This window comes from Nerophis lumbriciformis, linkage group LG12 (assembly GCF_033978685.3).
Source record: "Nerophis lumbriciformis linkage group LG12, RoL_Nlum_v2.1, whole genome shotgun sequence".
NCBI classification, from domain to species: Eukaryota; Metazoa; Chordata; class Actinopteri; order Syngnathiformes; family Syngnathidae; genus Nerophis; species Nerophis lumbriciformis.
The window spans coordinates 21641599-21659139 of NC_084559.2; the positions used below are offsets into that span (position 1 = coordinate 21641599).

The following is a 17541-nucleotide window of genomic DNA, read 5'->3' on the forward strand; positions in this document are numbered from 1 at the left end:
AAGACTTAAAAGAAGACCGTTTCCTGCAAAATGGCACGGAAGTACAACATCGCTTCAGGAGCACCTGAAAAGGAATCATGTTGGAGCCATGGATGAAGGGAAGAACTCACAGTACGTAACTTTTTAAGTCCATAGTGGCAACAGGCATTCATGAATTCAGCTTTTTTGTGAGTAACGTTAACGTTATGCCTTTATTGCAACGCGGGGCTGATAATGTGTCTCCGACACATTTGACTCCGTTTTGAGAGAGAAAACGCACGGTTATCAATTTCAAAATAAACGTAACGGACAGAAATATCTCAGGTTGGTTTCTTAATGGATCAATGTAGCCGGGCTCGATAAAGCTATATAAATATATTTAGATTTGAGTGATGCTTTAGTATAACTAAATGTTGTGAAGGTGCTGAAATATTTCATGCTATTATTCAGAGGCAGCCTAAAATGAATCCTTTATTATTCACAACAGAAACGTGTACAATATCTGATTCAGTTCTGATCTGATGAGTTACATTTCTGTATTATTATTGCTGTATGCTGCATCCCCAATGTCCAGACCATGGTGCCAGTATTAGGGGTGTCCCGATCCGATATTTGGATCGGATCGGCCGCCGATATTTGCCAAAAAATGCGTATCGGCAAGGCATGGGAAAATGCCGATCCAGATCCAGTTTAAAAAAAAAACTCTGGTCCGTGTTTTCCAATGCACCGATTACTTATTTAATACATTCCACTTTTCTGCTGCTCCCTAATTTCCGTTCCGCATTTTCCAGCACACCTTCAACACATCCCCAGGTCTGTGGATTCTCACGCAGTTGCTTTTAGCTGCTGGCATTACACGACAGGCTCTTCTCACTCTTTCCTGTGTCTCCCTCTCACAGACAGCAAACGCACCTTCTTACACACGTCACATACTGTCACGTCATACGTCACATACGTATACGCTCTCCCCGAGCAGAGACGTAGCAGCATGGCTAACGTTAGCTGTGATGCGAGCGCAGCCGTGTGACCAACGTTCCCTCTGCGTCCTCTGCGCATAGCAATTATATGCCACGCACAAAATCAAATAAAAAAATAAGCGCATAACAATTTTCGACACACAGACACGACAGAGAAAACCGTTTTCGTCATCATTGTTCAAATATTGTAACGTCTGTCGAGACGCTTATCTCCGTTCGGTGCCACACGCCCACACCATCAAAATGCCGAGGCAAAAATGTCCACATCAACACCGTATGAAAAAATTAGTGATTTTTTTAGTTGTGATTTCCTTCTCTGCATGAAAGTTTAAAAGTAGCATATATTAATGCAGTATGAAGAAGAATGTTTTAATGTAGACATGCAAGCCTTAAAGAAAATTTTGAAAATCAAGACTACATTTCCTGCAAATGGGTGCATTTCTACCCTATATTTTAACTTTAGATTTATTCTCATATCAAACTCTTTTGGCTGTCTTTTTGACACTTACATCCGGCGCCCCCCCCTCCACACCCCGGATTGTAAATAATGTAAATAATTCAATGTGATTATCTTGTGTGATGACTGTATTATGATGATAGTATATATCTGATAGTATATATCTGTATCATGAATCAATTTAAGTGGACCCCGACTTAAACAAGTTGAAAAACTTATTCGGGTGTTACCATTTAGTGGTCAATTGTACGGAATATGTACTTCACTGTGCAACCTACTAATAAAAGTCTCAATCAATCAATCAAAACACATAGAATCATCATACTGCTGTGATTATATGCATCAAGTGTTCATTCAAGGCTAAGACAAAATATCGAGATATATATCGTGTATCGCAATATGGCCTTAAAATATCGCAATATTAAAAAAAGGCCATATCGCCCAGCCCTAGTTCAATGATGCCATTTCTGTTTGTCATGTATAATTTTGTCTATTTTGTGTTTATCCTTGAATAAACAGGTCAGTTTCTTGTTACCAACCATTGTGTATTATTCAAACTCTCCTAATTCAGCTGGCTAGTTGTTATCAAGAGTACTAAAACCCTTTTCAACATGATTCTGACAACTAAGTAGGCTAAATAACTTTAAACTTTAATACATGCTCGGATAGGCCAGTATCGGTATCGGTCAGTATCGGTATCGGATCGGAAGTGCAAAAACCTGGATCGGGACATCCCTAGCCAGTATGCTGGTTTTTTTTTCAATAAAATACTGGAAAGGATAGAAATGTAGTTTGTCTCTTTTATCCGATTATTAATCGATTAATCGAAGTAATAATCGACAGATTGATCGGTTATCAAATTAATCATTAGTTGCAGCCCTAGTCCCATTTTTACAGTCTTTGGTATGACTCGGGGTTTGAACCGGGGTTTGAACTCACAACCTACCGTACTGTGTCAGATGTCAACTGCCTGTTTTTGCATGTTACCAAGCTTGTGGCTGACCACAAGCTCATAAATTTGTCTGATACAATTCTCCAATATCTGTACTGTAGTCTTTCCATTCATTATGTCTCATGTAAAAATTGAACACAATGGTCGTTATTCACTGATACGTTTTGTACTAAGTTCATTCAGACAGATGTTCCTAAAAAAAAAAGAAGCAGGGCCTTGGTTACGCAGATCACAACACTTTGCATGCACTGCATTTAAAAAGCGCTCTTTTCTGTAAACAAAAAATCCCAAATAGTTTCTCCATTATCTAAGTTAAAAGGCTTTGTTCTTTAGACTTTTTTAAATAATTACACCAAACAGCGAACAAAATAGTGGTGCATAACAAAAGAGTGGCTGTCTGTTCCATTAGTGTGTTTGTTTGAAGCGCCATCAAAAAACAAAAGAGCACTTTTACAGAATGTTTTTCTGTAATCGTCTAAAGGTATACTTAGTAAGGATTATTATACCACATGAAGGAACTGGTCCACCTTATTGGATGTGTGTGCAGTTCTTATTGTTATTCACAGTGGTGGTGGCATTTTGTGTCAGGTTACACACAAAGTGTAAACACACAGGCCTAACGAGTCTTGACTGTGCCTGTAGACGCTATTATTATGGTGTCATTTCCATCAGAGACAAGGATTGGAGAAGGTCTTGCTTTGCCCTATAGTACCTTTTTTTACCAGAGTACATCACTAGTCCAGTACAATTAATCCATACAGTATACGTAGGGCCTGATCCATCCATCCATCCATTTCTACCGCTTCTCCCTTTCAGGGTCATGGGGGTGCTGGAGCCTATGCCAGCTGCATAGTAAGATCCAAATACCACGCGCTAAACTGCGTGCACTGCAAAAACTGAAATCTAAGTAAGATTAAATACCTCAAATAAGGGTGATAATTGCTTATTTTCTGTCTGATAAGATCATTCTTCTCACTAAGCATATTTTAGGTTAGAGTGTTTTACTTGTTTTAAGGGTTTTGGTCCAAGATGGCGGCGCCCTGATGGCGGCGCCCTGATGGCAGCGGCTTGCAGACGCTCTTGGAAGTGTAGAGCGATTTGGCGAAAATACCCGTCAATTCTGTCTATTTCATGGCTGGCTCACAGCGTGGACACTTCGTGATCAGATATGACCGACAGACGATTCTGGATGTGGATAGATCGGGCCGTTATAGGCTGAAAGAATCGTGTACTTTCGACCTCCTCGCTAGCATGGGGATTCTTCGCTGGCTACATCCAGCGGCCTCTGAAGCAGCGGAGTTAAGTGCCAGCGGGGACCGTCAACGGAAGACACGTAAGCGGTGTGAGCGGAAGCAGAAGCGGGGATGCCGAGCGGGGCTAACAACAAAGCGAAAGGCTAATCCTCAAAGAAGCGCTAGTCCGGGTGAGAAGTTTGTTAAAATAGAACTAGCCAGCGCCAGGCTGGATAATACCTGCACACATAGCAACTATTTTAGAACAATACACAACCCAAAAAATGTTTTTTCTGTGTCAGAAGTAGACATGCACTCTACTGAGGTGGCAAGTTATGATGCGTTCGGTTTATCACAACATCAAGCAAACAATCGGAAAATTCCCGTCATATCAATTCCTAGATATGGTCGAAATTATTTAAAGTGCACTACACATAATAAACACAACATTATTAATATTGCTACTACGGATAATTTCAACAAAAACTCCTCAAAACAGCCCACTACCTATAATATGGGCTTCTTAAACATAAGATCATTATCTTCCAAAACGTTATTAGTTAATGAGGTCATTAGAGACAATAATCTTGACGTCATTGGTCTCGCCGAGACCTGGCTCAAACCAGACGATTTCTTTGCGCTGGGTGAGGCGTCTCCTCCTGGCTATGCGGGAGCGCATATTGCCCGTCCCATTAAAAGGGGTGGGGGAGTCGCACTCATACACAATAAAAACTTTAATCTTCGCCAGCACCCCATCCGGGGGCCATGGATGGGGTGCTGGCTGTCCGGGGTCGGGACCCGGGGTGGACCGCTCGCCTGTATATCGGTTGGGAACATCTCTGCGCTGCTGACCCGTCTCCGCTCGGGATGGTTTCCTGCTGACCCCACTGTGGACTGGACTCTTACTGTTATGCTGGATCCACTATGGACTGTACTCTCACAATATTATGTTAGACCCACTCGACATCCATTGCATTCGGTCTCCCCAGAGGGGGGGGGGGGTTACCCACATATGCGGTCCTCTCCAAGGTTTCTCATAGTCATTCACATCGACGTCCCACTGGGGTGAGTTTTTCCTTGCCCTTATGTGGGCTCTGTACCGAGGATGTCGTTGTGGCTTGTGCAGCCCTTTGAGACACTTGTGATTTAGGGCTATATAAATAAACATTGATTAAATGATTGATAAATGATCTCAGTAAGATATTACAGCTCGTAGCTAAAATTTTATGACCTATATTGAGTAAAACATGCTTGAAACTACAAACCCCGTTTCCATATGAGTTGGGAAATTGTGTTAGATGTAAATATAAACGGAATACAATGATTTGCAAATCCTTTTCAACCCATATTCAGTTGAATATGCTACAAAGACAAGATATTTGATGTTCAAACTCATAAACTTTTTTTTTTTTGTTGCAAATAATAATTAACTTAGAATTTCATGGCTGCAACATGTGCCAAAGTAGTTGGGAAAGGGCATGTTCACCATTGTGTTACATAGCCTTTCCTTTTAACAACACTCAGTAAACGTTTGGGAACTGAGGAGACACATTTTTTAAGCTTCTCAGGTGGAATTCTTTCCCATTCTTGCTTGATGTACAGCTTAAGTTGTTCAACAGTCCGGGGGTCTCCGTTGTGGTATTTTAGGCTTCATAATGCGCCACACATTTTCAATGGGAGACAGGCAGGCCAGTATAGTACCTGCACTCTTTTACTATGAAGCCACGTTGATGTAACACGTGGCTTGGCATTGTCTTGCTGAAATAAGCAGGGGCGTCCATGGTAACGTTGCTTGGATGGCAACATATGTTGCTCCAAAACCTGTATGTACCTTTCAGCATTAATGGCGCCCTCACAGATGTGTAAGTTACCCATGTCTTGGGCACTAATACACCCCCATACCATCACACATGCTGCCTTTTACACTTTGCGCCTATAACAATCCGGATGGTTCTTTTCCTCTTTGGTCCAGAGGACACGACGTCCACAGTTTCCAAAAACAATTTGAAATGTGGACTCGTCAGAACACAGAACACTTTTCCACTTTGTATCAGTCCATCTTAGATGAGCTCAGGCCCAGCGAAGCCGACGGCGTTTCTGGGTGTTGTTGATAAACGGTTTTCGCCTTGCATAGGTGAGTTTTAACTTGCACTTACAGATGTAGCCACCAACTGTAGTTACTGACAGTGGGTTTCTGAAGTGTTCCTGAGCCCATGTGGTGATATCCTTTACACACTGATGTCGCTTGTTGATGCAGTACAGCCTGAGAGATCGAAGGTCACGGGCTTAGCTGCTTACGTGCAGTGATTTCTCCAGATTCTCTGAACCCTTTGATGATATTACGGACCGTAGATGGTGAAATCCCTAAATTCCTTGCAATAGCTGGTTGAGAAAGGTTTTTCTTAAACTGTTCAACAATTTGCTCACGCATTTGTTGACAAAGTGGTGACCCTCGCCCCATCCTTGTTTGTGAATGACTGAGCATTTCATGGAATCTACTTTTATACCCAATCATGGCACCCACCTGTTCCCAATTTGCCTGTTCACCTGTGGGATGTTCCAAATAAGTGTTTGATGTGCAATCCTCAACTTTATCAGTATTTATTGCCACCTTTCCCAACTTCTTTGTCACGTGTTACTGGCATCAAATTCTAAAGTTAATGATTATTTGCAAAAAAAAAAAAAGTTTATCAGTTTGAACATCAAATATGTTGTCTTTGTAGCATATTCAACTGAATATGTGTTGAAAATGATTTGCAAATCATTGTGAGTGTGAATGTTGTCTGTCTATCTGTGTTGGCCCTGGGATGAGGTGGCGACTTGTCCAGGGTGTACCCTGCCTTCCGCCCGATTGTAGCTGAGATAGGCTCCAGCGCCCCCCGCGACCCCAAAGGGAATAAGCGGTAGAAAATGGATGGATGGATGGATGGATGTATTCCGTTTATATTTACATCTAACACAATTTCCCAACTCATATGGAAACGGGGTTTGTAGAATATCAACTGTTGCAAAGCTGTGTCATCAACACTCACAAGTATAAAACTAATTTTTTAAAGTAATAATTTCTTATTTCAAGCATGAAAAAAAAATCATGACTTTGACACAATTGTGTCTCATAATTAAAACAGATGACAGCCAAATGGACTTTTGCTGTTTTATTTTCAATGAAACAATAGAAAACACGTACTCATATAGTAGTACAGTCGGCACAGTACAGTAAACTAACAGTTAATATTTACACATTTACAGAAATAGTTCATGCACATTCAGATGAATTCTTCAAAATTACAATTTTGGCCGGGGGCCTGGCTGTATTTATGCGCACTAATTGACTGAAAGAGCACGCACTTGGCGCGATGATGTCATGTTATTGATGGAAAAATGCATTTTTAGACAATATGATTTGCCTGAGCGGCTAGTAGACCCCGAGAGTAACAAGCGGTTGCCTTGTTGCCTTTCCATTAAGAAAAATAAATTAGTTTTTAATATAAGTTTGCTGGTTTAAAAAAAATGTAATGGCGAGCGCATATCATTATGTCAAGATAATGGCACTAGCATTTACTTCATTTAAGAATATTTATTGAGCAAAAAAGGTCTCATATTTTTTTTTCTACCAACAAAAGTGCACTTGTTATTAGTGAGAATAAACTTATTTTAAGGTATTTTGGGGTTCATTGAAGTTAGCTAATTTTACTTGTTTTGGAAAGTCTTGACAAGCCGAATTTTCTTGTTTTATTGGCAGATAAGTTTGCTTAGTTCAAATAAAATACCCCTCATTTTTGTTTGTTTTTTTCTTGTTTTTGAACACTGACTTTTTGCAATGTGTGCAAAAGATAAAATTGTGTGTAATGTTAGTGGGAATGTTGCATGTGACCTACAAAGATTGCATGTACAAATAACTGGTGCCTTAATTAAATGAGGTTTTTGCATGTACTTAGCGGCTTTCACCATGGAGACACTCATTCACTGCACTGCAAAAAGTCAGTGTTCAACAACAAGAAACAAAAATACAAAAATGAGGGGTATTTTATTTGAACTAAGCAAAATTATCTGCCAATAGAACAAGAAAATTCGGCTTGTCAAGACTTTCCAAAACAAGTAAAATTAGCTAACCTCAATGAACCCAAAAATACCTTAAAATAAGAATATTCTCACTCATAACAAGTGCACTTTTCTTGGTAGAAAAAAAAGAGACCTTTTTGAATGTTGAAAAATATTCTTAAATGAAGTAAATGCTAGTGCCATTATCTTGACAAAATTATATTATATATGCATGTGGCATCATGATTTTTTATTTCATGCTTGAAATAAGAAATTATTACTTTAAAAAAGTAGTTTTATACTTGTGAGTGTCGATGACACAGCTTTGCAACAGTTGATATTCTAGTTTCAAGCACTCAATATAGGTCATAAAATCTCAGCAACAAGCTGTAATATCTTCCTGAAATAATGTCGGACCAAAACCCTTAAAACAAGTAAAACACTCTAACATAAAATCTGCTTAGTGAGAAGAATTATCTTATCAGACAGAAAATAAGCAAATATCACCCTTATTTGATATATTTCATCTTACTTAGATTTCAGTTTTTGCAGTGCTGGTACTATACTAATACCGGTATACCGTACAACCCTACTACACACATAAATGCACAGATAAAACCCACATTAGTTGAGAAAAATGAGTAAATTACATTAATAACATCCTGTAATTTGATTATGATATTGTTATCCATTTAATCTTCTTACCAACAATGGGAACATTTTGCATTTCTGCTAGACTCAATTCCACCTATTTGACTGATGAACATTATCACATAGTGTATTCAAAAAGTATAAATAATGACAAATAACGACAGAATGCTATCATGTAAGTGTAAAAAAACAAAAACACATTGATATCTTTCCATCAATTGATTAACGTGGACCCCGACTTAAACAAGTTGAAAAACTTATTGGGGTGTTACCATTTAGTGGTCAATTGTACGGAATATGTACTGTACTGTGCAATCTACTAATAAAAGTCTCAATCAATCTACATTTTCAGAATGGGCCTGTGCTATTTTTTTCCGAACAATAAAACAATCTGAAGTAGGGATGTCCGATAATGGCTTTTTGCCGATATCCGATATTCCGATATTGTCCAACTCTTTAATTACCGATACCGATACCAATATCAACAGATATATGCAGTCGTGGAATTAACACATTATGATGCCTAATTTGGACAACCAGGCATGGTGAAGATAAGGTACTTTTTTTTTTTAATTAATAAAATAAGATAAATAAATTAAAAACATTTTCTTGAATAAAAAAAGAAAGTAAAACAATATAAAAACAGTTATATAGAAACTAGTAATGAATGAAAATGAGTAAAATTAACTGTTAAATGTTAGTACTATTAGTGGACCAGCAGCACGTACAATCATGTGTGCTTACGGACTGTATCCCTTGCAGACTGTATTGATATATATTGATATATAATGTAGGAACCAGAATATTAATAACAGAAAGAAACAACCCTTTTGTGTGAATGAGTGTAAATGGGGGAGGGAGGTTTTTTGGGTTGGTGCACTAATTGTAAGTGTATCTTGTGTTTTTTATGTTGACTTAATTAAAAAAAACAAAAAAAAAACAAAACAAAAAACTAAACGATACCGATAATTTCCGATATTACATTTTAACGCATTTATCGGCTGATAATATTATCGGACATCCCTAATCTGAAGTTGTCTTTATTTTTAGGTTATCATGCCATGATTTTACCAGTCCGGCCCACTTGGGGACAGATTTTCCACGTGGCCCCTGACCTGAAATGAGTTTGACACCCGTGATATACACTCTCTGTGACAATATTTGTCGGAACATTTACAGAATCCAGCTGAGGGTATGGATCAATAACCGCACCAGCGGTAACACTATTGGAGGCAATACCACAGATGTGTGTCCAAATTAAAGTAGGCAAAGGAAATATCAAAGCTTTCTGTACACACACACACACATGCACAGTGCATCATCTGTTATAATACTTTCCAAATCACTATTCATCTTCATGGAGATCGGTGCCCAGGTTATGCCGCACGTAATTGACTTAGCCAGGTTTAGCAAATTGTTTGTATTATCAGATAACTAAGACTGATATTGCCACTGCGATGAAAACCTGCGTGATTTATAGAATGCCATAAAACCTCTCCTCAGTGCAGAATGAGTGGAATAATAAGAGCGACAAAGCTGACACTGGTTGGAATTGATTGATGACTATATCGTTGAGAGACTGTTATCACCAAAGGAAATCCTATTGCAGGAACAATAGTGGAATTAGTTCTGTGTATGCAGTACAGTATGTTCTTGCACCACGGTCCCCTGGGAAACAAGACACCGTATGGAACATGTTTCCTTACGTCCTTGAGTAGGACGTTTTTGCTCAATTTCATTTCAACGGAGCCTTTGCTGAAAAATCTTTATGTGAGTGCATGTATATTCCGAGTCTTCAGCAAAGCGGTAAAGAATCTGATACATCGGTGACATGAAAGGATGTGAGAGACTGAAGTCGACACACATGGTTTCAATTATCCTGAGAACGCATCAGTGGTGAATGCGTCGCATTCTTCCGCATCCAGGAACAGCCACCCACAGGCATCTATTATATTTTACAGCTATAGGCACCACATAAGAGAATAACAACAGCACCGCAGTCACGTCTGTAGTACGCTGATCAGAAATAGAAACTGAAGCTATCTTTGTTTTGGTAATCAGTGCTGATGTCTTTGTCTTCATCTTTTTACGCCTGAATGCTCCACATCTAAATCAGATGCTACATGTCCCTCGATCACTCATCAATGCTACAGTGATGCCATATGAGCTTCTGTCGTTCATCCATGCAACAGGGCCCTCTTTACCCTGCCGAGAGAGACAAAGCTTCGGGCTTACCCTCAGGTCAGAGCCACCCCCTAGACCCCGTCCGAGGCCTTTTGGGAACTGAACACAAAACACATCTTCACTGCTACTATTTCTCTGTCCTCACATTGCATATGTCGGAAAAAAAAAATATCTATCACATCTGGGAACATGTCTCTTACCCCACAATAACATTGTATAAATTGTTCGCCCTAAGCGTGGGAAGTGTTTTATTTATGAGACTTGAGCCATAGCCCAAGAATCGTCATTTGGATCAGAACTATCAGCTCCTGCATAAGCTCTCTACGTAATTAAATGAAGTAAAAATGTTAAACATATCTGGGGTATATCAAAAGTGCCAATAAGTGGGAGATTATGTAATTTCACCTCCATCCATCCATCCATCTTCTTCCGCTTATCCGAGGTCGGGTCGCGAGGGCAGCAGCCTAAGCAGGGAAGCCCAGACTTCCCTCTCCCCAGCCACTTCGTCCAGCTCCTCCCGGGGCATCCCGAGGCGTTCCCAGGCCAGCCGGGAGACATAGTCTTCCCAACGTGTCCTGGGTCTTCCCCGTGGCCTCCTACCGGTCGGACGTGCCCGAAACACCTCCCGAGGGAGGCGTTCGGGTGGCATCCTGACCAGATGCCCGAACCACCTCATCTGGCTCCTCTCGATGTGGAGGAGCAGCGGCTTTACTTTGAGCTCCCCCCAGATGACAGAGCTCCTCACCCTATCTCTAAGGGAGAGCCCCGCCACCCGGCGGAGGAAACTCATTTCGGCCGCTTGTACCCGTGATCTTGTCCTTTCGGTCATGACCCAAAGCTCATGACCATAGGTGAGGATGGGAACGCAGATCGACCAGTAAATCGAGAGCTTTGCCTTCTGGCTCAGCTCCTTCTTCACCACAACGGATCGATACAGCGTCAGCATTACTGAAGACGCAGCACCTATCCACCTGTCGATCTCACGATCCACTCTTCCCTCACTCGTGAACAAGACTCCGAGGTACTTGAACTCCTCCACTTGGGGCAAGATCTCCTCCCCAACCCGGAGATGGCACTCCACCCTTTTCCGGGCGAGAACCATGGACTCGGATTTGGAGGTGCTGATTCCCATCCCAGTCGCTTCACACTCGGCTGCGAACCGATCCAGTGAGAGCTGAAGATCTTGGCCAAATTTCACCTATTTTGGTTAAATATGCAAACCAGTATTTATAATCTGCAAATAAAGTGTCGTTGAGTGTCTGTGCTGTCTTGAGCTTGGCAGAGTAACCGTGTAATACTCTTCCATATCAGTAGGTGGCAGCAGGTAGCTAATTGCTTTGTAAACTCTCGTAGCTAATGCTTAAACCAAAAGTAAACAAACAGCGAGTGCCCCTAAACAAGGCATTGAAGCTTAGTGATGGCTATGGAAATTGAAACTAAAACTGAACTGGCTACAAAGTAAACAAAAACAGAATGCTGGACAACAGCAAAGACTGGCAGCGTGTGGAGCAGACAGCGTCCACAAAGTACATCCGTACATAGGATAGGATAGGACTTTATTGTCATTGCACAAGTACAACGAAACTATGTTTTCAACCCAAACCCGTTCAAGATTAGACAAACAGTGTACAGGGTTACAGAACAGGAACGCTGATGGGTCGCCAAAGGCAAAAGATAAGAAAAAGATAAAATGCTGGGGAAGAAGATGAGTAAAAAAATACAATCTAGACTGGGCTCCTAAGGGGGCCTAGTCTGGAGTGGGAAAAAACCTCCATGCAATGCACACATAAACACGTTACATTTAATCACGACGACTCGCAACAGCGGGGCGGGGAGTTGGGGCCCTGGAGGTCGACTGCTGCTATGAAGCGCTGCCAGCCGACCATCACCCCGAGGGGAAACAAGCGGTGGTGAAGGCGTTGGGTGGGGGAGGGGGTGTGTATGTGCCCATTGTCTTGGGTGTGATGATGTAATGTTCATAGGCTACATAACATGGCTATTAACAATTTCCACACAAAGAAGGATAGCGTCCGCACGACTGAAATAGTCTTGATTGCTAACACAAAGCAGGTGCGGGGAATAGCGCTCAAAGGACATACTTGCCAACCCTCCCGGATTTTCCGGGAGACTCCCGAAATTCAGCACCTCTCCCGAAAACCTCCCGGAAGAAATTTTCTCCCGAAAATCTCCCGGAATTCAGCCGGAGCTGGAGGCCACGCCCCCTCCAGCTCCATGCGGACCTGAGTCCAGTGTGCGCACACGAGACGAAGCAGAAGAACGAGACCATAGTCTAAGAGCGCAGGGGAGACACTTCTCCAGGGCCGATGTATGCTCGGGGCAACACCCTTCACCTTACCCGGCAGTGGGTCTCCAGAGCGGATGACTTTAGGGTGAATGATGAGTCCAGCGATTAGTTGCAAATCTTGCTTTATTGATTGCTTGCACACAGCCAATCCAACACAAAACCAACTAGTCCCTCCCCGCACTCACGCTACGCTCCCTCTCTTCTCTCGCCCACACACTCACTGACGTCACTCACCTCACATGCTGTCACCTATTAAAGGGCCACACACACACATACTCTACTCTCATAACACACAGTACAGTTAGTAGAACAACCGTGTTTTCATTACTTTGTATTTGATAGGTGCCATTGCCCAGGAATAGTATTGCATTGTATTTTCAAGTACAACAATGAGTAGATGAGTGTTATGTGTGTGTATATGTGTAATTAAATGAACACTGAAATTCAAGTATTTCTTTTATTTATATATATAATAAAATACTCCAGTTGGTGAATTCTAGCTGTAAATATACTCCTCCCCTCTTAACCACGCCCCCAAGCACGCCCCCGCCCCACCCCCGACCACGCACCCCATCCCCCACCTCCCGAAATCGGAGGTCTCAAGTTTGGCAAGTATGTCAAAGGAAGACATGAAACTGCTGCAGGAAAATACCAACAAAACATGAAAAGCCACCAAAATAACAGCGCAAGACAGGAACTAAAACACTACACACTGGAAAACAACAACAAACTCCAAATAAGGCACGACAACCTGGTGGAGTTTCATTTTTTAACCTTGTCTGCTGGTGGTGTGCCTCCGTATTTATTTTTATTTTAAAAATGTGCCTTGGTTGAAAAAAGGTTGAAAAACACTGTACTAAGCAAACAATCAAGGGGAATATGGTCCTCCTTAGAGTTTTGGAGAGCGCGTTGTCGTGCACTGTCACCTTAATGGCAGAGATGCAATTGACTGGCGCTAAAAGTGCTACAAGCGCTGCTTGCGGTCCACCAGTTTAAATATACCCGATAACACCAAGATTGCCTCGAATATTAGTTCCACATTGTATTGCCATCGGATGTAAAGGGGAAAAGAAGGGGTTGGGTTATAGGGTTAAAGGTGTCATATTATGATTTTTTTCTACATTTAAAACACTTCCTTGTGGTCTACATAACATGTAATGGTGGTTCTTGGTCAAAATGTTGCATAGATTATGTTTTACAGACCATCTTCAAGTCGCTTTCTGACCGTCTTATTTACGTGGCTCCACTTCGACAGCGTTTTCTCCCTGTCATCTTTGTTGTCGAAGAAGTGCCAAGAGATGGAGCTAACTGTTTTAATGACATTCAGACTTCACTTAAATCAATAACGGAGCAACATCTTCTGATCCGTGGCTCACTAGTGCAACAACAACACCCGGAAATGTGTCTTGTGAAAAACCGGCACTCTCTCATAACTAAAGTTCCGTGGGTGAATAATGTAAACGCACTACACCGGTAGTTTTTAGCGCTTCTATAGCGAGTTCTACTGACAGATATAAGTTAGAACTTTTCACTACTATATATTAGAAATGACAACAGCGGAGGATGCATGCCAATCAGAGAAAAAGAAGAAGCTTATCGACTACGGTGTCCCCACGGACTACAATGGCGGACGCGCGCACATTTTCAGGACTTATGCAGATCCCAAATACACAGCAGCAGGTTGGTTGGTTTTGCATAATATTGTGAAACAAAATGGCAGATAATGTGTCTGCTAATTAGAGATGTTCGATAATGGCTTTTTTGCCTAATTACTGATTCCGATATCAACCGATACCGATATATACAGTCGTGGAATTAACACATTATTATGCCTAATTTTGTTGTGATGCCCCCCTGGATGCATTAAACAATGTAACTTTACCATTAATTGATTAAAGTGGACCCCGACTTAAACAAGTTGAAAAACGTATTCGGGTGTTACCATTTAGTGGTCAATTGTACGGAATATGTACTGTACTGTGCAATCTACTAATACAAGTTTCAATCAATCAATCTAAAACAAGGTTTTCATCTCCAGTTATGGAAAAAAATGCCAACATGGCACTGCCATATTTATTATTGAAGTCACAAAGCGCATTATTTTTTTTTAACATGCCTCAAAACAGCAGGTTGGAATTTGGGACATGCTCTCTCTGAGATAATCCTGATACCCACTACAACTATGGGAAATACTATACTTTGACTTTCACAAAGCACATTATTTTTTTTTTTTCTTAAACATGCCTCAAAACAACAGATACAAAAACAATTAAGGCACACAGCTTCAGTCCAGAGTATACTAAAGTATTTTTGCCAATCTCGAGACCTCAGAATTCGGGAGATGGGGGGGAGTTAATGCTGCAAGGGGTTCTGGGTATTTGTTCTGTTGTGTTTATGTTGTGTTACGGTGTAGATGTGTTTGTCATTCCTGTTTGGTGTGAGTTCACAGTGTGGCGCATATTTGTAACAGTGTTAAAGTTGTTTATACGGCCACCCTTAGTGTGTTGATCAAGTATGCATGGCATTCACTTATGTGTGTGTAAAAACTGCATATATTATGTGGCTTGGCCGGCACGCTTTGTATGGAGGAAAAGCGGACGTGACGACAGGTTGTAGAGGACGCTGAAGGCAGTGCCTTTAAGGCACGCTCCCAATAATGTTGTCCGGGCGGAAATCGGGAGAATGGTTGACCCGGAGATTTTCGGGAGGGGCACTGAAATTCGGGAGTCTCCCGGGAAAATCGGGAGGTTGAAACCGATACGGATAATTTCCGATATTACATTTTAAAGCATTTATCGGCCGATAATATCGGCCTGCCGATCTCTACATCTCTACTGCTAATAGGTGCCATTTTGCGGCCCTTATACACACACCATAGTAAGACCCGCATGTTGAGTACTTCTGACTACGGTAGCTGTAATGTTACGACAATCCATCAAGCGTTGCGGCTTCGTAGCTTACCGAAGTCGTACTAAAAACATTTTGACAGATTTTTGAACGCTGTGTGTAAGGTTCTATATTCTCAATGGAACATGTCAAGTTTTGGTGTTGTTTACTGGCGTCATCTTGTAGTCTACAGGTATCTTTTATGTGTGATTGCCATCTACTGGTCACACTCATCATTACACCGTGTACCAAATATAATAGCTTCGAGGCCGGTAAGCACAACCAGAATTATTCCGTACATGGTTATAAGGCGCACTGTCGATTTTTGAGAAAAATACGGCAACATTTTAGTATTTTTCCTAAAAAAAAAAGTATTGAATCATTCAATTTAAGAGGTTCGACTGAATGTGTGTGTAGCTCTGTAGTATCCCCGCATGGTCACCTACCATAGCCAATGGTACGATGCCCGCCACATCCTCTTGTGCCAATGTGATCTCGGTGTCAGCCTCCTGTGTTGCAGAGCTGGCCGGGTACTCCACCTGCCACGCCATCCAGCGGCTGCCCGGCAGCTCAGGGAAACTCTCCATTTTTAGATCCACCTGCAGCACCCTCTGAACTCCCATGTCATCCCTAGAAAAGATTGCACCAGTTAATGATGAAGCGGATTGCTTTGATACAAATGATGAGCTTAGAGTGTGCACTAACTGATGGCAAACAGAATCAGTATCAGAAGAATCAGAATCAGAAGAGTTTTTATTGCCATTGTTTGAGAACGGGTTCACAAACTAGGAATTTTACTTGGCGCAATCGTGCAACATAGAAGAGGCTGATAGAGGTTTCTTTGGCTTTCTTTTATTAAGAAGGATTCTTCAAAATGTAAAGTCATTTTGTGTTTACTTCTCTGGACATTGTACTGCATTGTGGAATTATTTCATATCTATATTATGTTTCTCCATCCATCCATTTTCTACCGCTTGTCCCATTCGGGGTTGCAGGGGGTGCTGGAGCCTATCTCGGCTGCATTCGGGCGGAAGGCGGGGTACACCTTGGACCATACTTGCCAACCTTGAGACCTCCGAATTCGGGAGATGTGGGTCAGGGTTGAGGTTGGGGGGAGGTTGTAGCGGGGCGTGTATATATTTTCAAGTATTTCTTTTATATATATATATAAATAATCCGTTCATGAATGAGTATATCCGTTCAGCCACCGTGTTCAATGGAAAAGTCTGATCTACAAAATGTGCAGGCAGCATACCCCTTCCCCTTCGAGCTGTCCTGGATGAACTGAAATTATTTTTTCCAATCATTTTGGAACTTGCAAGCGCACTTCTTCTTCTTACTCGTCGTCGCCATGTCTCTTCTTCGTTCTTCTGCTTCGTCTCTGTTATTTTTTTTGGACATTACTACTTGCTGTAGTTTTGAAGCAATGCATGATGGGAATCCGGATGCTGTGTGTCAGTGTATTAACGTGCCGGCTGGAATAAACACACGCTGAGAAATAGCTCCGTGCCTGCCTACTTTGTGGGTTATAGATAAACCTATGGATAACGGAGACATATATAATAGTCTCCTTTTTAGGTGAGAGAGGACGCTAAAGGCAGTGCCTTTAAGGCACGCCCCCAATATTGTTGTCCGGGTGGAAATCGGGAGAAATTCGGGAGAATGGTTGCCCCGGGAGATTTTCGGGACGGGCACTGAAATTCGGGAGTCTCCCGGGAAAATCGGGAGGGTTGGCAAGTATGCCTTGGACAAGTCGCCACCTCATCACAGGGCCAACACAGATAGACAGACAACATTCACACTCGCATTCACACACTAGGGCCAATTTTATATTTCTCCCACACTATAATTTGACCGATTATTGAAAAATCTCAGTG

The 17541-nt window shown here is 41.6% G+C and overlaps 1 protein-coding gene across 2 annotated transcripts in view; it reads right to left on the minus strand.

Moving 5' to 3' along the window:
- Positions 1 to 17541, minus strand: part of LOC133623099 (transmembrane protein 132C) — a 397905-nt gene that overhangs the window by 119929 nt on the left and 260435 nt on the right. For both annotated transcript variants that reach the window (XM_061986091.2, XM_061986092.1), the window contains one exon: positions 16111 to 16294. In XM_061986091.2, the coding sequence (XP_061842075.1) occupies positions 16111 to 16294 (184 nt within the window). The remainder of the gene's footprint in view (positions 1 to 16110; positions 16295 to 17541) is intronic.